Source organism: Ovis canadensis, chromosome 17 (genome assembly GCF_042477335.2).
Source record: "Ovis canadensis isolate MfBH-ARS-UI-01 breed Bighorn chromosome 17, ARS-UI_OviCan_v2, whole genome shotgun sequence".
Classification (NCBI taxonomy): domain Eukaryota; kingdom Metazoa; phylum Chordata; class Mammalia; order Artiodactyla; family Bovidae; genus Ovis; species Ovis canadensis.
The window spans coordinates 20,652,150-20,673,680 of record NC_091261.1 but is presented as its reverse complement, the minus strand read 5'-3'; the positions used below and the strand labels follow the sequence as shown (position 1 = coordinate 20,673,680).

Here is a 21,531-nt window from a genome sequence, read left to right as displayed (position 1 = left end):
CAAGGTGATTCTCTGAGGCAGGGTTGAGTCAACCGGGGTCCATAGGCCCAACACAACTTGCCTCTTGTTTTGTAAATGAAATTTTGTCCGATCACAGCTACACTTGTTCATTCGTATACTATGTGTGGCTGCGTTTGTACTGCATGGGGCAGAGTTGAATAGTTGCATGGATTATTTACTACCTGACCTTCTATAGAAAGAGTTGTCTGATCCCTGCTCTAAGATGAGACCAGCTGATTTATTAACATACTTTATGTTCATGTAGATACATTCTGTTTCTAAGCAAGACTATCTCAGACTCTTCCCATGGCTCATTAGCAAGGCTTCTTAGGACATTTTTTGTGTGTCTGCTTCAAGTATTTTATGTGAAAAATACAGTTTTATATACATGATTATAAAATCACATTCTAAATTTGCTTTCTCTGTTCTTAAATTATCCGATTGATTTTTAATATTTTAGGATTTGAAAACTCTTCTCCATACTATTACTTCAGCTGTTTCTTTCAAAATTTGGTAATTTGCCCATCAGGAATTGCCTTAGAGTTTTAGGTGCAGTCCCTGGAATTGGTATACATTTATCTCTAGGGAAGAAGACTTGCTTTGGCATTAGAAAACTTCCGTAACATTTATTACTCATAAATATTATATAGTATTTTTGTGAAATTTTAGAAGGAACAGAGAGATTTCATGGAGTCTCTATCTTTAGAAAAAGAAGAAAACCATCTTTGTTGTTCAACCCACATTGCCTTACTCCGAAGCATTTAGCAGCTACTTTAGGATTTTGTCTTTGAATAGAATTGTTCAGTTCAGAAGTTACATAATCAGGCTTTTTTTTTTTTTTAAGTTTGTTTATTTTTGGCTTTGCTGGATCTTCGTTGCTCCTTGTGGGCTTTCTCTGGCTGTGGTGAGCAGAGGCTCCCCTTCATTGTGGTGCGTGCACTTCTCTCCTTGCAGAGCATAAGCTCTTGGCACGTGGGTGTCAGTAGTTGCATCTCGAAGGCTCTAGAGCACAGGCTTAGTTGCTCCGTGGCATATGGAATCTTCCTGGACCAGGGATCACACCTTTGTCCCTGGCATCGGCAGGTGGATTCTTAACCACTGCACCACCAGGGAAGTCCAGACTTTATTAAAGAAGAAAAATGATAGTGGAGTTTAAGTTAAAAAATTTTAATCAAAACACTTTTTTCAAAGAATTGGGTTGTAGTGATGCCTGCCGTAACTACTATTTCTGTTATTTTGGAAATATGCTTGTTGACCTGCCAACAGTAAGGTGGAAGCCCCTTATAATTTTTGTCCACACTGGTGCTAGCCCTTGGAAGTTAAATATTGCATCAAATTCTCTTGGTGAGGGATGGATATAAAATTGCTCACGTTGAATCTTTGTGGCATTGTCCTTTTGTAGAGTATGGGGTTTCGGGGTTCTGATTTTAAAGGGTCTTCACGTAGCTATGTTGTCATTGCCATATTTACTGTTGACTCCAGTGGTCATGTATGGATGTGAGAGTTGGACTGTGAAGACTGAGCGCTGAAGAATTGATGCTTTTGAACTGTGGTGTTGGAGAAGACTCTTGAGAGTCCCTTGGCCTGCAAGGAGATCCAGCCAGTCCATTCTGATGGAGATCAGCCCTGGGATTTCTTTGGAAGGAATGATGCTAAAGCTGAAACTCCAGTACTTTGGCCACCTCATGCGAAGAGCTGATTCATTGGAAAAAACTCTGATGCTGGGAGGGATTGGGGCAGGAGGAGAAGGGGACGACCGAGGATGAGATGGCTGGATGGCATCACCGACTCGATGGACGTGAGTCTGAGTGAACTCTGGGAGTTGGTGATGGACAGGGAGGCCTGGCATGCTGCGATTCGTGGGGTCGCAAAGAGTTGGACATGACTGAGCAACTGAACTGAACAGCATCTCTAGGTCCCATCCTGGTGACTCCTGGAGCCCGTCAGACCTCTCCAGCCTCCTCCCCTGATTTCTGATTTCTTCAGGGGCTTTAGTGACGCTGAATTGCTGGTGGTTGCATGCTTAGAATCACTGGTTTCCCCTCTTTCTTTTACTCTTCTCCTTTGACCGGAGAACTCCCATGCCTGTTTCAGGCTGAGTTCTGTATTATCCCTTCAGGAAGTCCTCTCTCTCTTAAGCATCTGTTCTGGGCCTCACCCACACTGCACACACTGTATTATATCATCTTATGCTGATGGGCTCTTGGAAATAGTCTTACTAGGATGAACCCAACTGCTCACCTTCTTCATGCCTCACTAGAGACAGTCTCACAAGGCCCAGTGGAGGTCCCATAAACTGCTTGCTTCTCAGCCAGGAAGCCCTGTCCCCACTGTTGGTAATGATTCCTTCTTTCATGCTCCTCTTTATTCACACTTTTCTCTGCACACCAAATCTTGATAACTGACCTTGCCTTGTATGGAAAAAATAACTCTCTGGTAGCAAATCCCTCCGCTTCTGTTCATGAAATCTACACACCCATTTGTTTGAGCCATTGCTTGCTCCTTGTATCCTGTCTCCGCCCCCATTAGAGACTTTGGACCATCTTTTCTGTATTCCTAACGGGAACAGAGATGTGCTTTGATCTTTTTAATTTATTTCTTTGGCCATGCTGGGTCTTAGTTGTAGCGCATGGGACCTTCACTCTTCGTTGTGACATGCAGGATCTAGTTCCCTGACCGGGGATCGAACCCAGGCCTTCTGCTTTGGGAGTTCAGCATCTTAACCGCTGCACCACCAGAGAAGGCCCTGCTTTCACCTTTAAAATGTTGATCTTACTAAGAAAACAAACAAACACGCCTTTGCTTTATGTGGTGTTCCCTTTCGGCCGTCCTCCTCTCTCATCTCTGTCCTTCTTGGCCATCCTTGTGAAGAAGGGCTGTTCCCACAGATGTCCTTGCTTTTTAATCATAAGCCAGCTCCAGTCTGGGCTTTTCTCTCTCCTTGCTTTGGGTATTGCTAAGGCCTTTGTTCCTTATTTAATTTCTCTGCGGCTCACGCAGTTAAAACCCCGTCTTCATCATCAGTGCCCCAGTAGCTTCTTTCCAGCGTCCCTTGTCATCTCCTCCTCCTGTTTGTCCCTTCCTAAGCCTCCTAAGTGCCTAGTCTGAGACCTCTTGTTTCAACCCTCTGCCACATCCTACTTCAGTTCTGTGGCTTCCAATACCACCTACTTGTAAACGACTCTTGCCAGATGTATGTTTTTGATCTAGATGTCTTTCCTGGACTTTGGACCAGTGTCTCTGGCAGCCTCTTTTACTCATCTTTTGATTGTCTCTCAGCATCTCCAATGTAACATAACCCTGTAGTGCTTCCTCCCAATTGCCTTTCCTGAAAAGTTTCCTATTTCAATAAATAAATGAATAATATTGTTGTCCATTCAGTTGCACATGGCAGAAATCTAAGAGTCATCCTGGAAACCCCTACCTTTCCCACATTCAGTCCATCACCAGTTACTTTAATTCTGCCTGTAAATATCTCTGCAGTCTATCTACTTCTCTCTAGTTTGCTTGTCACTGCCTTCAAGCCATCATCTTCTCTTGCCTGTGTTGTTCTGGAAGCTTCCTAACAAATCTTTCTCCTTCCAGTTTTCCTCGCCTCTAGTCCCTCTTTCTCAGAGAGCCGGAAAGAGCCAGAATCTCGTGATTAAGACTTCACCTTCCAATGCGGGTGCTGTGAGTCAATCACTTGCTGGGGAGCTAAGATCTCACAAGCCTCGTGGCCAAAACACCTAAACATAAAACAGAAGCAATATTGTAGAAAATTCCATAAAGACTTTGAAAGTGGCTCATATTAAAAAAAAAAAACTTAAATCAGAGTCATCTTTGAAAGATCATTGTAATAATTCTGAGCTTAAGGCCCTTTAGCGAGTTTCTATTTCTCCCAAAATAAAATGACCCTTTCCCTGGACCCACAGGCACAGCTTGTTCGGGTCCCCTGCCTTCTCTCATCTCTCTGTTCGCTTGCTTGTTCTCTGTGCTTCAGCCTCACTGGTCCTTTGCTGTTGCCTGTGATCCTCCGTCCTTTGCCTCTGCTGGCTTCAGGCTGCAGTTCCAGCCTTGTTCTTTGCACCAACTCTGTCTCATCATTCAGACCTCAAGCTTAAATACCACTTCTCTGAGGAAGCCCTCCCAGAGCTCATTCTCCCTCTATCTCCTCTAATAGATTTGTCAGCCATGGCCCTACATTTCTCTGTTGGAAGGAATTACTGGAGCTCCTTCTGCACGTTTGCTCATGTGTTCATGTGTCCACTGTCCATCATCTCCCCACCTAGACAGGAAGCTCCACAAGGGCAGGGGCTGCACTTGGGCGGTATTGTTCATAGTTGTGTCTTTAATACATGGTACTTGGCACGGAGTGCTCAGCACGTATGTGTCTCATGAGACAGTTAATTGATAGTTAATATGGCAGCTTGGAATGAGGAGGTGCCCATTTGGTACTTCTGTTGCAGTATTGTGTGGTAGTTAAGGCTAGGCTAGGCTCATGCTTGCTTGATTTCGAATCCTTGTTCCTCTATGAACTTGAGCAGTTATGAGCCCCTGTGATCCCAGCATGCAATTCTGGGCTGACTTCTTTCTTGAGTTGACCAAGCCTCCAAGGATGATGTATCATATCTGGGTTTACTTAGGACCACCAGGAGGCTAGGTCCAGATGTGAAAGCCTAGGAGATGGTATTTGTGCTAAGAGAAGTGAGCCTTAAATTATTTTGAGATGGGACTTCCCTGGTGGTCCAGTGGCTAAGATTCCATGCTCCCATGCGGGGTCTGGGGTTTGATCCCTGGTGAGGGAACTAGATCCTAACTAAGAGTTCATGTGGTACAACTAAGAGCCAGCTCAGCCAAAATAACTAAGTGAATGAGTGAATGATTTTTGAGCTGTTGTATGTTGGTTGAATCACCTTGAAAATGTATGGCAGAGCCTCTGATCTGCTTTCCCAGTGGACTTGGGGCCTTCCATATTGTTTAGAGTCATCAGGGTTTCTGGCATGACCTGCTGTTTCCCTGTGCTATTCTTTGGTTTGGTCTTGTTGCGGATCACGTGGCCTACTAAGTGGACAGGATGAGATTATCATGTTTTAAAAGTGATCCCTTTCCCTTGACTTGTGATTGCTCTTAATTCTGTCTGTTGCCTAAACTCTTCAACACCTAAGTAACAAATTGTCAGGGTGGGAGTGAGTGGAGCCCAGTAGCTGGCCTGGGGAAGAGAGGTCGAGCAAGCTCTAGGCATCTCGAGTGTGGATAGGGTAATTTTTTTGAGGATTCTCCAGGGGCCTTCCCTCGTGGCTCAGACGGTAAAGAATCTACCTGCAGTGCAGAAGATCTGGGTTCGATCTCTGGGTCAGGAAGATCCCCTGGAGAAGGGAATGGCAACCCACTCCAGTATTCTTGTCTTTTTTGATTCCATATATAAGGGATGTGTAGATTCTGTATTAAAATGACTTTCCACCTATACCTCACTGGATGAATGGTCTCTGGGAGAAACCCTTACGTAATGAATGCAAAGGAGCCTAGGGGGTTAAATGAAGATTGCTTTCCTATTCTAAGTCACTTTTTTTTTTTTCTGTAATCTTAAGTTTGGATTTCTGGGGACCTTTATTGTAATAGGAGGGGGTGATACATTGTTGTAAAGTGTCTTGAGGTTCTACTGAGATTCTATTCTGGACCTTTCTGGAAATGGTGAGAACACTACTCAGTAGTATATTGTGGTTAAGTACATTCTCCTTAGGTAAATATTCCCTTGTGCATTTTCAGCATTGTTGTAGATTTTTTAAAATTTTTATTGAAATTTTAAAAATTGAAATATTGTTGATATACAGTGATATTATATGTTACAGGTATATAGTATCATAATTTACAATTTTAAGGTTATGTTTCATTTATAGTTATTAAAACGTACTGACTGTATTCCCCCATATTGTATAATATGTCCTTATAGCTTATTTTAAACCTAACAGTTTGTACCTCTTAATCCTCTAAGCCCTTTGTGGCCCTGCTCCTTTCCCTCGCCCTACTGGTAACCGCTGGTTTGTTCTTTGTATCTGTGAGTCTGCTTCTTTTTTGTTTATTCACTAGTTTATTGTCTTTTGATTGCACATATAAGTGTTGTGTAGATTCTGTATTAAAAAGACAAGCCCCAAATCAGCCAATGTAAGAATGAGTGAGGTTGTGGGTAGTATTTATGTGTGGTTCCTGTCACCGTGACCTTGCCAACTCCCCTAATATTTGGACGACTGACTGTCCTGAGCTCCAAGTGACTCTGTCTTGCTGGCACAGCCTAAAGAGACATTTTCAGTGATGAAGGGCAGTCTGAGTACATTTAAACTTGCAGCCACAAACCTAGCCCTCTGTGTAATGTAGTCTGTTCACTAATAAAGGAACGTCATTGACTTTTAAATTTCTGAGCAGAGGGATTAAAAAAAACCAAACCCTCAAACAGAAGTGTTCTGTTAATGAATGTGATAGACCCCTTTGTTGTTTGAAGCCAACCCTCTTGCTGTGTCTCTGAAGAAAGGGCTGTGTTGGGGCTGGGTTGCACATTTCCCTGGCACTTTGCCCCACCTCCTCTTCCCTGAAAATATTTATGGAGATCTGGTGTGTTAATAAATTCAGAAGTGATTTAATGGCCGCATTGGCAGGGTGAGATAAAGCTGTTCAGTGTGTTGTTCGTTTTGTTTCTGGGCGGGGTGGAAGAGGGGAATGGAAAGCTCACTTTTTCCCATTTGGAAACCTAATCCTCTGCTCTTTTGTTATCGCTCTTGTTCTCTAGGCATTAAGTGTCACCGAAACCCTGATTAAACCCTTGGAAAAATTCAGAAAAGAGCAACTCGGAGCTGTCAAGGTCGGTGTCCAATCTGAGCACACTTGTAAACAGCCAGCGTAGACACTTCTGGCGCTGGAGCACACACTCACTCCACACTCGACAGCCGGGAAGGGGCTGTTGGAGATTAATGTCTGTTGTTGAATGTTTCAAATGTGTTGTATCCCCTTTGGGGGAATCTGAAAGCGAAAACAAAGGAAAAACACCTGGACTAATGGTAAAACCCTCGTACTCGTCTTTGGCTACACCTTTTCGTATAGAGTTTTAAAAATACCTTTCACCAAACAGCACATTTACGCTGTGCCAAGCGTCTTATCTCTATCAAGAGGGCACTGATTTCCGTGCCCGCCTCAGTTGGGTGTCAGAGTGTAGCATCATACGAGGGTTTAAGGTTAGAGGTGCTGCTACACTGGCATGCCACTGAAACTAGAAAGAGACTACTCGGTTATTCTGATATACTTCCTGCCATTTAATACAAATTTCTAGCGCTTCTGTTACGTGCTAATGTTGTTATGGGTGCTGGGGATTTAAAAGTGAGTGCATCACAGACTCAGCTTTCAGAAGCTCTGAGATGTAGCCAGGATTTCTGGGAGTACTGCAGCAACTTTGCCACTGGGAGCCTGGGATGTATTTAGCAACTTGTAAGGTTTGCGAACTGATCTTTGAAATTAGTTCAGAGAAATAATATCCACCAGCCTCTTCTGAAGGTTGTGCATGTACTTGAGGGAGGAAAAAGTAGCATCTCTGTGGTGTTGACCATTTTTGGCTTGGCCCAAAGAGAAGGGAATAAATAACATCAGTTTAAAGTAGAAAAGAGAGTTTTTATGTTTGTATTGTTTTTTTCCCTCATACCTTGGGGATGTGAGGTTTTTTTTTTTTTTTTTCCCCTTCGTGAACAAACTATTAAAATTCTTTTCTGTAAATAAACATTGTGGTCTCCATGGTCATAGCTATACAGATGGGCCCAGAAAGGGCCAGGTTTTTATGGACTCAGTTCTTCAAGTGACCTGTTAACACACTAGACACTGCTCTTCAGCATAGTTTTCAATGAAGAGCTTTGTGTGTTGAGTGGAGGTCAGTGGGGATACCCCCCAAATCTTCAACCTAGGATTGTTTGCTAAGCTGTGCAAAGCTGCTAACTTGCAGCAGGACTTTGGGGGTCTGGCTTCACATTTCTGTCCTTGGGCAAGTAATTGGCTTTAGTTTCTTACTTGTAAAATGACAGATGAGGGATCTGACTGCTCTTCTTTGCAGTTTAATGATTCTGTTTTCTCCAGTCTTCTTAGACTATTTTAAAACTTGAATATCTTGGTACTTTCTCTTTGAACATTTCATGGGCAGGCACTGAGTGTAAACGGTGGGTGGTGGTGGACAGATATTATATTATGGAAATGAAAAATGAATGTGACTTTATTAATAAATATATTTCCTTTCTATTTATTTACCGATCAGATTTTTAGAAATTTCTAGCCTCAAATTTTCTCTTGATTCCTTCTCCACCACAAACCTGCCCAGCTTCTCATGCTGTGGTCATTCAAGGTGTGGTTGACCCTTGAACAGCTCAGGTGCGGACTGTGTGGTTCTACTTGGATATTTTTCACTAGTAAATACTACAGTATTACAGGATTTGCAGTTGGTTGAATCTGCGAATGTAGAACCTTGTGTACTGAGGACCAACTATAAGTTACATTTGGAATTTTGGCTGCTCCCGTGTTGATGTCCTTGACCTCCGAGTTGTTCAAGTCTCAGTTGTATCGTCTGCAAAGCAATTTGCAAAAATAAATTGCCATATTAAATGATTTAATTATTTTAATGCTTTTAGTCTATGTTTTGAGCTGTTTAGTGGCCAAAGTCTATCCTGAAGTCCTATTTCTTTCTTTCTTTGTGTTCCTGGCTTCAAGTTTGTGAAGGGTGTACCCTACACTCTTGTTCAGTACAGTGTGTGTGTTGACTGTCAGTGATGGAGGCCCCATCATTGTGAGTCACAGGGAGTAACCTTTTTTTTTTCCACTGGCAGTTTTGCTTATTATAGTAAAAAGGGAAGGATAACTTTTTAGGTTATGTAGTGACATACACACATCTGTCTTGTTCATCATGTTGTTAAACTTTAAGAGAAAAGACTATGCTTATTTATTTTCTGTTTCCACTTCCCCTCATCTATTTTCCATGAAGTGATGGGGCCAGATGCCGTGATCTTAGTTTTCTGAATGTTGAGTTTTAAGCCAGCTTTTATACTCTCCTCATTCACTCTCATCAAGAGATCCTTTAGTTTCTTTTCACTTTCTGCCATTAGAGTGCTATCATCTGCATAGCTGAGGTTGTTGATATTTCTCCCTGCAATCTTGATTCCAGCTTGGGATTCATCCAGCCCAGCATTTCACACAATGTGCTCTGCATATAAGTTAAATTAGCAGTGTGACAATATTACGGTTTTAATGTGTTCCTTTCCCAGTTTTGAACCAGGTCGTTGTTCCATGACTGGTTCTAAAGGTTGCTTCTTAACCTGCAAGGTTTCTCAGGAGGCAAGTAAGGCTCCACTCCTGGAGCCTTTCTCTGATGTGGTATTCCTATCTCTAAGCATTTTCCTCAGTTTGTTTGATCCACACAGTCAAAGGCTTTCACCTAGTCAATGAAGCAGAAGTAGATTGTTTTTTTTTTGAAATTCCCTTGCTTTTTCTATGATCCGGCAGATGCTGGCAATTTGATCTCTGGTTCCTCTGCCTTTTCTAAATCCAGCTTGTACATCTGGAAGTTTCCAGTTCATATTCTGTTGAAGCCTAGCTTGAAGGATTTTGAGCATTACCTTGCTAGCATGTGAAATGAACTAAGATTGTGGCATCTGGTCCCATCAGTTCATGGCAAATAGACAGGGAAAAAGTGGAAACAATGGCAGATTTTATTTTCTTGAACTCCAGAATCACTGTAGATGGTGACTGCAGCCATGAAATTAAAAGATGCTTGCTCCATGGAAGGAAAGCTATGACAAACCTAGACACCCATTTTAAAAAGCTGAGACATCGCTTTGCCGACCATAGTCAAAGCTGTGGTTTTTCTGGTAGTCATGTATGAAGGTGAGAGTTGGACCCTAAAGAAGGCTGGGTGCTAAAGAATGGATGCTTTTGAATTGTGGTGCTTGAGGAGACTTTTGAGAGTCCCTTGGACAGTAAGGAGCTCAAACCAGTTAATCCTAAAGGAAATCAACCTTGAATATTCATTTGAAGGACTAATGTTGAAGCTCCAATACTTTGGCCACCTGATCCGAAGAGCTGACTCAGTGGAAAAGACCTTAGTGCTGAGAAGGAAAGAGGACAAGAGGAGAAGGAGAGGATGAGATGGTTGGATGGCATTACCAACTCAACGAATGTGAATCTGAGCAAGCGCGGGGAGACGGTGAAGAACAGGGCAGCCTGGTGTGCTGCAGTTCATGGAGTCGCAGAGTTGGACACAACTTAGCGACTGAACAACGATTCCTTTGTTTTCTACCAACCTCCACTCTGACTGACTTTAAGTTATCTAATAAATAAACCAATTCTACCCATAATTCTTGGCTTCCCAGGTGGCTTAGTGGTAAAGAATCCACCCAGCAATACAGGAGATGCAGGAGACGTGGGTTCAATCCCTGGGTCGGGTAGATCTTCTGCAGAAGGAAATGGCAGCCCACTCCAGTATTCTTGCCTGTGAAATCCCATGGACAGTGGAGCCTGGCAAGCTGTAGTCCATGGGGGTCACAAAAGTTCAGACACAAATGAGCGACTAACACTTTCACTTTCACCCTTTATTCTAGAAGAACCAGACAAGGGTTTATAATCTGGATATTTTATTTTCTCCATCTGTGCTTCCTAAACACCAATCAAGAACAATCACATGTTCTTTTTCCATTGGTTTGTTTACTTACTTGGGATACTTAAAAAATAACTTTATTCTCTTAGCATGAAGATCTTTTAGAAAGTACCTTGAAGCAGTTTTCATGTGGGGGAGAAAAAACAAAAGTCTTTAAAAGCTGACCGTAGCAGAAGTTTTTGGATATCCTTGTCAAAATGTTCATCTTCTCCCTATCTGGAAAGGTTGCTACCCTTTGACTTTATATGGAAACTCTTTCAATTCCCTGTGCTTCCATCTCCAATTTCCAGAATCCCAATGACATGGGAACTTGTGGTTTTAATGTAATCAAAACTGTCAGGTGGCTTTTATAAATAGGGTTTTTTAGGAGTCACTGGATCTTTCTTTTCTATTGTTTTCTCTTCTGTTTGGATATGTTCTCCATCATTCGTGTCTGTTTGGTTTGAGCTTCAACTTCCATCCTGTAGGTTCTGCCACTTTTTCTCATGTGCTTGCCAGGTTCTTACCTCTGTGTTTCAGTTCAGTTCAGTCACTCAGTCGTGTCTGACTCTTTGCGACCCCATGAATCACAGCACGCCAGGCCTCCCTGTCCATCACCAACTCCCAGAGTTCACTCAGACTCACGTGCATCGAGTCGGTGATGCCACCAGCCATCTCATCCTCTGTCGTCCCCTTCTCCTCCTGCCCCCAATCCCTCCCAGCATCAGGGTCTTTTCCAATGAGTCAACTCTTCGCACGAGGTGGCCAAAGTACTGGAGTTTCAGCTTCAGCATCAGTCCTTCCAATGAGCACCCCGGACTGATCTCCTTTAGAATGGACTGATTGGATCTCCTTGCAGTCCAAGGGAGACCTCTGTGTAAAGAGACCCAATGCCCACTGCAGGATGCGGGTGGTTCTGTGCTGTGTCCCATCAGTTTGGAGTTTTCCTGTTGGCTTTCCTCAGCTTTATGTCCTCTGAAACTCTTCTCCCTTCCCTAGAAGCTTGTCACTTATTCCCAACTGTCTGCATACACTTTGTCTATGACCGTTGCTCATTAACTGTCGGTTTATCCACAGAAAATTAATACAGGCACCAGACAGCATCAGAGCCAGAGACAGACTCAACTGAAATGACTTAGCATGAAAAATTTCCTGTTTTATTCAATAGAATAAAAAAAATTAACCTCAAGAGTTAAAAAATGTTTATGCTGCTGCTGCTGCTGCTGCTAAGTTGCTTCAGTCGTGTCCGACTCTGTGCATCCCCATAGACAGCAGCCTACCAGGCTCCCCCGTCCCTGGGATTCTCCAGGCAAGAACACTGGAGTGGGTTGCCATTTCCTTCTACAGTGCATGAAAGTGAAAAATGAAAGTGAAGTCGCTCAGTCGTGCCCGACTCTTAGCGACCCCATGGACTGCAGCCCACCAGGCTCCTCTGTCCATGGGATTTTCCAGGCAAGAGTACAGGGAGTGGGGTGCCATTGCTTATATCATAAATTAAAACTTAGCAGCCCAGCCATTACCAGACTCTCACCTCTTTTCAAGGCTCTGTTTAGTGAATAAACATTGAATAGAAATTGACCTCCTGAGCTTCTGTAAATGACTGCAAAATATAGGTAAGAAAGCAAATCTGAATAATTTCTCAATTATGTTTGCTAGAGCAGAAAAAGTGTGACTTAATCACATTTTCTTCATTTTAGTATTACAATAATAAAACCACTTTTTAGGCCTCTTGTATGGCACAGTATGAGATAGACTATAAGTGTACCTGGGATATACATTAGGTCCCCTACTTACGAACCTTTAATTTGGAAACTTTCTGAGATGTGAACGTGCGTTCCATCAGCACGAGGCGTGAGTGCACTTGCAGCGTGCCCTCCATCTCGTGTTGCTGACGATCCTTCAGCACTACCATCTCCCACCTCCTCTGTCTGCTCTGGTCTGTAACACTTTTTGCCTGCTCACTCCATGCCAGCCCCTGTATACCAGCCAGGGTCCTGTCCTTCCGTGCTTTTCAAGATACTATACTGTAAGATTAAAAATGTTTTCTTTATTTCTCTGTTTTGTTTTCTACATATTTTTTGTGTGACAAGTATTACAAACTTAGTACAGTACTGTTCAGCCGATTGTGTTAGTTGGGTATCTAGGCTAACTTTGTTGGACTTAGGGACAAATTGGACTTAGGAGCATGTTCTTGGATAACAGCTCATTTGTTTGTAGGGGACTTACTGTACAACTGTGAATTAAAACACTGTCCAGTCTTCAAGAAATCGGCGAGTCTGTGGGGAAGATGTTAAAAAAATAAAATAAAAATGCACTGTGAAAAGTGCCTAGGGCTTCCCTGGTGGCTCAGTGGTGGGGAGTCTGCCTGCCAGTGTAGGAGACGTGGGTTTCGATTCCTGGAAGGGTCCCAGGAGCCACGGAGCAGCCAAGCCCATGGGCCACATGGTTCCACGGAGCAGCCAAGCCCATGGGCCACATGGTTCCACGGAGCAGCCAAGCCCATGGGCCACAACTAACAAGCCTGTGCTCTCCAGCCGGGAGCCAGAACTGCTGAAGCCTGAACGCTCTAGAGCCCGCGCTCCACAGCAAGAGAAGCGGCCACAGTCAGAAGCCTGTGCGCCTCAGCTGGACAGTCGCCCCCACTCTCGACAACTAGAGAAAAACCCGTGTAGCGGTGAAGACCCAGAACAGACGAATATAAATCGATGTTAACAAATAAAATGAAAAAAGAAAAAGTGCTGTAACGAGAGAAAGCATCAGTGCTCTGTATGGGTGGCCTGTCATCTCAGTTTTGGGTCTGATTGTCCCTTGTTTTGAGTTGGATTTCTGCCCCTTGAGTATCTCTGTGATTTGGGGCAAGTTACTTAAGGCCTCCAAGCCTCAGTTTCCTGATCTTTAAAATGAGACCCATTACACCTGTCCCGAAGGTGATTGCAAAGCTTCGGTGCATTTGATGGCATATTTCTGGGGTCTAGGGCAGGGCCTGGCATATACACGGTTGCAGTTCTTTTATGACCCCCTTTGTGACTTGCTCTGTATCGGCTTGCTAACGACAACTTCTTAGGTTTTACTCCACTCTTTGCCCACCAGGTTCAAGCACTGTGGCTTGTGACTCCTGCTCAGACAGTGCTCAGGTGGTGGGTTGGTGACTGGGGAGCAAGTGCTGAGGAGCCAGCAGGGGCAGCTTTTCAGTGTTGGAGCCCCTGCAACCCTAGGCTTCTGCCTTCCTGTGTTCTCTGACCAGTGTCCCCTGGGCATCTACCAGGTGCAGGGATAAAGGCTGACTTCCCAGCGCTTTGGAGAGGCTGAAAGAGCTTAAAGGCAGGAGAGGGCGTGCATTGGATAGGGCGAATGAACGTCAAGGAGGATGGTTGACACTGGTGCAGGAGTTGAGGGAAGGGGCTGTTTCCCCACTGGTGAAGTCAAGGAGTGCTTCATGGAAGAGGTGGCATTTCACCTGGGTTGTGAGGTGTTGGTGGACCAGTGGAGAAGAGTGGGGATTTCAGAACTATGGTTGGCCTGGATATGCAGGAGGAAGTGCTCCTGCCGAGTGTGTTGCATGTGCTAAGAGTTTCATTTCTTGTGAGTGTGGGCACTGCCGTTGTGCTAAGTTGCTTCAGTCGTGTCTGACCCTTTGCAATCCCATGGAGTGTAACCTGCCAGGTTCCTCTGTTCATGGGATTTTCCAGACAAGACTACTGGAGTGGGTAGTCATTCTCTTGCCCAGAGGATCTTCTGAACCCAGGGATTGAACCCAGCTCTCCTGCTCTGCAGGCGGATTCTTTACCATCTGAACCACCAGGGAAACCCACGTGTGGGCATTATTACCCCCACCTTTTTATTTAAACAAAAAGAGAGTTGGAATCTCTAAGACGGTATTTAAGCTCTTGTCTAGACTAGTTGGGCCTTACTATTTGCTGCTTATAGTCTGAAAATAAATCTTTTCATTTCCTCATCCTAGAAAATTTGTAAAATACCAAAAATACGTAAAAAGGAAAGTTACCTGGTAATTTAAAAATTTCCCCTTTTTCTAGGACGAAACAAAATATTCTAGTAAATGTGGATAGTTTACAAGTATTTTCAAACTTTTGTGAATTTTCCGTATTCTTTACTAGTTTTTCTGTGGAAGTGTAATGTATGCTTTGGGCAAAAAAATTGCTTCATAAAGAATATTTTATGTGTTAGGAATGTTAACTCCCTTTCTTCCATATTAATTGTATCTTTTCCCTGCCAGTTGTTGGCCTTTTGCCTTATTTATTGTATAGTTTTAATATCTAGAAGTTCTTATGGCTTCTTCCGTTTCTCTTTTCCTCATAAATTCCTTCTCTGTTCTGAGATCTGATGAAAAAGCTCTGTTTTGGTTTCACTTTTCACTTGTGACTCTTTCGGTCCATCTGGAATTAATTTTGATTTGAGACATGGTTCTCTTTTTATTTCCAACTACTTAACCAGTTATACCACACCATTAGTTGAATAATAGGTTTTTATTCCATGATTTGTTATGACACCTTTAAATATATATACTATATATATGTTTTTGGCTTCCCTGGTGGCTCAAGTTTTGAGCCAAAAGAGCTCAAAGAATCCGCCTGCAGTGTGGGAGATCCAGATTTGATCCCTGGGTCAGGAAGATCTCCTGGAGGAGGTCATGACAACCCACTCCAGGATTCTTGCCTGGAGAATCCCATGAACAGAGGAGCCTGGTGGGCTACAGTCCATGGGGTCACAGAGAGTCAGACAGGACTGAGTGATCAATGCTTTGACTTTTCTTTTCTTTCATATATATGTTTATTTCTAATAAAACCTGAGTATTTAAGTTCTGTTTCTTAGCTTTAAAAATTTCTCTTCTATGTACATAGTGTACATCTTATTTGACTGGCTATGCTGTTTCAAGTAACAGCTGTTCTTCACTGTTTTTTATTTTTTGCATGTGTGATTTTGTAACAGATTACAAACTGACTTCCCATGAGCCATCTTTAACTTGTAAACATTTTGTTTGGCTTACTGAAGTTGAATGCTTTTATGAAGACGTATAAAACCTTCTAGAACTAACACCCCCCAAAAGATGTCCTTTTCATCATAGGGGACTGGAATGCAAAAGTAGGAAGTTAAGTAATATCTGGAGTAATAGGCAAATCTGGTCTTGGAGTACAAAATGAAGCAGGGCAAAGGCTAACAGAGTTTTTCCAAGAGAAGCACTGGTCATAGCAAACACCCTCTTCCAACAACACAAGAGATGACTCTACACATGGACATCACCAGATGGTCAATACCAAAATCAGATTGATTATATTCTTTGTAGCCAAAGATGGAGAAGCGCTATGCAGTTAACAAAAACAAGACCGGGAGCTGACAGTAGCTCAGATCATGAGCGCCTTATTGCCAAATTCAGACTGAAATTGAAGAAAGTGGGGAAAACCACTAGACCATTTAGGTATGACCTAAATCAAGTCCCTTATGATTATACAGTGGAAGTGACAAATAGATTCAAGGGATTATATCTGATAGAGTGCCTGAAGAACTATGGATGGAGGTTTATGACATTGTACGGGAGGCAGTGATCAGGACCATCCCCAAGAAAAAGAAATGCAAAAGGCAAAATGATTGTCTGAGGAGGCCTTACAAATAGCTGAGAAAAGAAGAGAAGTGAAAGGCAAAGGAGAGAAGGAAAGACATAAGCATCTGAATAGAGAGTTCCAAAGAATAGCAAGGAGAGATAAGAAAGCCATCCTCAGTGGTCAGTGCAAAGAAATAGAAGAAAACAACAGAATGGGAAAGACTAGAGATCTCTTCAAGAAAATTAGAGATACCAAGGGAACATTTCATGCAAAGATGGGCTCAATAAAGGACAGAAATGGTATGGACCTAACAGAAGCAGGCGATATTAAGAGGTGGCAAGAATACATAGAAGAACTATACAAAAAAGATCTTCATGACCCAGATAACCATGATGGTGTGACCGCTCACTTAGAGCCTGATGTCCTGGAATGTGAAGTCAAGTGGGCCTTAGGAAACATCACTATGAACAAAGCTAGTGGAGGTGATGGAATTCCAGTTGAGCTGTTTCAAATCCTGAAAGATGATGCTGGGAAAGTGCTGCACTCAAAAATATGCCAGCAAATTTGGAAAACTGAGCAGTGGCCACAGGACTGAAAAAGGTCAGTTTTCATTCCAGTCCCAAAGAAGGGCAATGCCAAAGGATGTTCAAACTACCGCACAATTGCACTCATCTCACACACTAGTAAAGTGATGCTCAAAATTCTCCAAGCCAGGCTTCAATTGTACATGAACTGTGAGCTTCCAGATTTTCAAGCTGGATTTTGAAAAGGCAGAGGAACCAGAGATCAAATTGCCAACATCCCCTGGATCATAGAAAAAGCAAGAGAGTTCCAGAAAAACATCTACTTCTGCTGTTTGATTATACCAAAGCCTTTGACTGTGTGGATCACAGCAAACTGGAAAATTCTTAAGGAGATGGGAATATCAGACCACCTTACCTGCCTCCTGAGAAGTCTGTATGCAGGTCAAGAAGAAACAGTTAGAACTGGACATGGAACAACAGACTGGTTCCAAATCAGGAAAGGAGTATGTCAAGGTTGTATATTGTCACCTGCTTATTTAAGTTATGTGCAGAGTACATCATGTGAAATGCCGGGCTGGATGAAGCACAAGCTGGAATCAAGATTGCCGGGAGAAATATCAATAACCTCAGATATGCAGATGATGCCACCCTTATGGCAGAAAGTGAAGAGGAACAGAAGACTCTCTTGATGAAAGTGAAAGAGGAGAGTGAAAAAGTTGGCTTAAAACGCAACATGAAAAATACTAGGATCATGGCATCCAGTTCCCATCAGTTTGTGGCAAATAGATGGGAAACAGTGGAAACAGTGACAGACTTTATTTTCTTGAGCTCCAAAATCTCTGCAGATGGTGACTGCTGCCATGAAATTAAAAGATGCTTGCTCATTTGAAGAAAAGGTATAACCAACCTAGACAGCTATTAAAAAGCAGAGATGTTACTTTGCTGACAAAAGCCTGTCTAGTCAAAGCTATGATTTTTCTAGTAGTCATGTGTGAATGTGAGAGCTGGACCATAAGGAAAGCTGAGCACCAAAGAATTGATGCTTTTGAACTGTGGTGTTGGAGAAGACTCTTGAGAGTCCCTTGTGCTGCAGGGAGATAAACCAGTCAATCCTAAAGGAAATCAGTCCTGAATAGTCATTGGAAGTACTGGATACTCCAGTACTTTGGCCACCTGATGCGAAGAACTGGCTCATTGAAAAAGATCCTGATTTTGGGAAAGATTAAAGGCAGGAGGAGAAGGGGATGACAGAGGATGAGCTGGTTGGATGGCGTCACCGACTTGATGGACATAAGTTTGAACAGTCTCTGGGAGTTGGTGAAGGACTGGGAAGCTTGGTGTGCTGCAGTCCATGGGGTTGCAAAGAGTTTGACAGGACTGAGCGACTTAACTGACTCATGTTAAACCTAAAACATAGTTGTTGGGTTTTTTTTTTTTTGTCACCGTTTAAAAATCTTTGATTCTTTCAGCTATTCCAGAAAAATCAATGGAGCGGCCTAAATACTGGGCTTGTAGTTCCACATGGCCGAAGTCTGCTGGGGCTCTGTAACGGCTGCCTGCCTCTCTCTGAAATGTAGATGTGGGCTGGCTGCCGAGCTCTTGCCTCCACTTTTCCTTACTGACTTTACTTCCAGCTTGACCCAGACTCACTTGAGTAATGCTGTTTCATAGAACAGTTTTCGTTGTAATAATTTGATCCTTGATAGAGCCTTTTGTCTCATCTTACTCTTATTTTAGTTTTTTATTGGCATATGATTCCTTTACAGTGCTCGTTTCTGCTGAACAGCACCATGAGTCAGCGTATGTATACACATATCCCCTCTCTGGTGCCCCTCCCTCCCCTCTCTAGGTCTTCACAGAGCGCCGGGCTGGGCCCCCTGAGTTATACAGCAGCTCCCACAAGCTGTGTGTTTTACGTATGGTGGTGTATATATTTCAGTGCTACTTTCTTACTTTGTACCATCCTCTCCTTCCTTATCTGTCCCCACAAGTCTTGTCTCTGTCCTCACCTCTATTCCTGCCCTGCAAATGGGTTCATCAATATTTATTTTTCTATTTTCTCTATATATGTGTTAATATGCAATATATGTTTTCCTGACTTACTTCACTCTGTATCACGTCAACCGACTCAATTTTGTTCCCTTTGATGGCTCATTTATTTTATATTTGGGTGTGTGTATATATACATGTACATATATATATGTATAAATCCATATGTGTATATATATCTCCTATATTGCAATGTTGAAGAAAAGACTCTGTTCTTTATTGAATGCTACTTGAACACAGCCCCTTTTAAAATTCAGAATTAAGTGCCCAAAGTCATATGAGTACAAAGAAACAGAATATTCTATAGAGACACTGAGGAAAAAACGCAAGGAGAGACAATTATCTGAGTCTTCAGATTCAAAAGCAAAACACAGCAGCATTTGTATAGTATCATACCAGAGATGAACAAATGTATTTTCACTCAAATTGGTGGGCGTGATGTTGTTTCTTGGCTAGATTCTTTCTTCACAGAGGCTTGATAGCACCATTTTCTTTTCATTCCAGACTTAACCCACATCCTCATTTGCATACCCCACTATTTCCGCATGTGCTGGGTGTTTTGACTGTTGACTGTAGCATCGTTGCTTCCTTTGTCCCCTTGTGTGATTCAGATGAAATCAAAGGAGTAAACACGCTTTCAGTATTCTCTGAATACTAACCTGCAAAGATAGTAGGCATTTTTAACCACATGATGTGTGTTGCCGTGTGCTTGTGGTAAATGCAGCTGTGTTACCTCCATTCCTGTCTGGTTTTAAACCTGAGAAACTGATGCTCAGGAAGGCTGTGACCCCGGGGCAGAGCCACAGGGTCATCGCGGCCACTGGAACCTGCGTCTTCTGACACCTAAGCCAGTGCACACTCTACCGTATGAACTTGTAAAAATAGTGGAGATTTAAAAGCAGTGGCCATATGTTCCATTTAGTTTATTTTCTGTTAGTCATTAAAATCGTTCAGGAAGTGCGTCATAATGAAAAGCAGAAAAGAGAGAGTAACCATGTAATATCAATGCCTTAAGTATAAAAAAATAGTTGTAAATTAAACCTAGGGCATAAAGAAAAAAAAATGCCTCCCTTTCAGTGAAAGTTTGACCATTCTTATGTGTAGGTGACTTGGAGAAGGAAATGGCAACCCATTCCAGTGTTTTTGCCCGGAGAATCTCAGGGCTGGGGGAGCCTGGTGGGCTGCCGTCTGTGGGGTCGCACAGAGTCGGACACGACTGAAGTGACTTAGCATGTATAGGTGAACGGTAGGATTACAGAATCTTAGGACTGGTTCTACGAATGAACTAGGACAAAACTGTATTCCTGATTTGTTTTTCTAATATTTTAGGTTTTATGACAGTATTTTTTTTTTGGCCACACCACACAAGGGCATGTGGGGGCCATGTAGGGTGTTCGTTCCCAGACCAGGGATGGAAGCTGCACCCCTGCTGTGGGAGTGTGGAGTCCTACCTAACCACTGGGCCACCAAGGAAGTCCCCTGATCTTTTAAACAGAAAAACTAAGGTTTTATACTGTTAAGTGTTCTGTTTCTTTTTGTCCCTTGAAGATGTGCGACTAGTTGGTAATTAAACTTGAAGTAGAAATGGGAAGAAGCATCGGTTCTGAGTCTTGTGCCTTTGTTAACGTGGGGGTTAACTTAGCCTTTGGTGGGCGTGATGTTGTTTCTTGCCTAGATTCTTTCTTCACAGAGGCTTGAGAGCACCATTTTGAAGCGGGCAGAGCTTTGTTCCCAGTGTCTCACACGGTTTGTAGTCCCGTGGAGTGAAAAAAATGATGATGAATGCAGAGAAATACAAGTTTTGTGCTTCATTTACCCCTTTTGCTTAATAGGAGGGTCATGCCAGAAAAAGCTGGGACAGTTCCTTATTTTTGACTTTATAAAATAGAAGCTGGGAAATAGGGAAGGGAACGTTCCTTTCTAGGAGGCCTTGGAGAGTCGGGGAGAGTCTGAAGTTAATAGAAACATTTTGACAGAAGGAGAACATCACATGTGATGTGATGAGCTCATCGGTGCTCAGAAATGTTTATGAAAAATCTACTTACGTGGGCAGGCGGTTTTAGGGGAGCTTGTCGCCTCTGTATTAAGAAAAAAATTGGTTCTTGTTTTCTCTAAAAGCTACTCTAGCGAAAGGGAAGCAAATACTATTTCTTGGCAGTGCCTGAGAAATGTTTGTAATGTTAACCAAAGGATCTCAGTAGAAGTATGTCAGTATTATTTTAGGCCCTGTGGACCTACTGATAAATATTCTAGACAGTGTTACAGAAATCACTGTTGAAATTTGGGTAAGTAGTTGACATTTCTGGTCAGAGGATTTTATTGTTATATTTACACTAGACAATTAGGGAAGTTTTTTTTTTTTCCCCCCAAGATGTAGTATTTTTTCCCTCCTCCTCCTAATGGCGATTGTAAATAATTTTTAAACGTAGATCAAAACTTACTCAGTTTTATGTGAATTCCATTTCTATGCCAAAATCTGTAGCAAGTTTGCTTTTTTAAGCTTTATGGTCTTATTATGTTTTCATCCTAAATTTTTTTTTTTTAATGGACAAGTGAATGGCATTAATTCCAAACACTGATAGGTATAAGGGGTTGAAAATAACAAGCTAGAAATAAAGTTCATTAAAGGAAAAAGCGAAAAGGTAAGTGACTCTTCAGTCCTAATGCGGTCTTTTTTTTTAATTTTTATTTTTACTTTATTTTACTTTGCAATACTGTATTGGTTTTGCCGTACATTGACTTGAACCCACCACGGGTGTATATGCGT

General features: G+C 42.5%; 1 protein-coding gene across 2 annotated transcripts in view; it reads left to right on the top strand.

Annotated features, from left to right (window-relative positions):
• Positions 1-21,531, top strand: part of ARHGAP10 (Rho GTPase activating protein 10) — a 373,246-nt gene that overhangs the window by 115,171 nt on the left and 236,544 nt on the right. For both annotated transcript variants that reach the window (XM_069556745.1, XM_069556746.1), the window contains one exon: positions 6,764-6,835. In XM_069556745.1, coding sequence (XP_069412846.1) covers positions 6,764-6,835 — 72 coding nt within the window. The remainder of the gene's footprint in view (positions 1-6,763; positions 6,836-21,531) is intronic.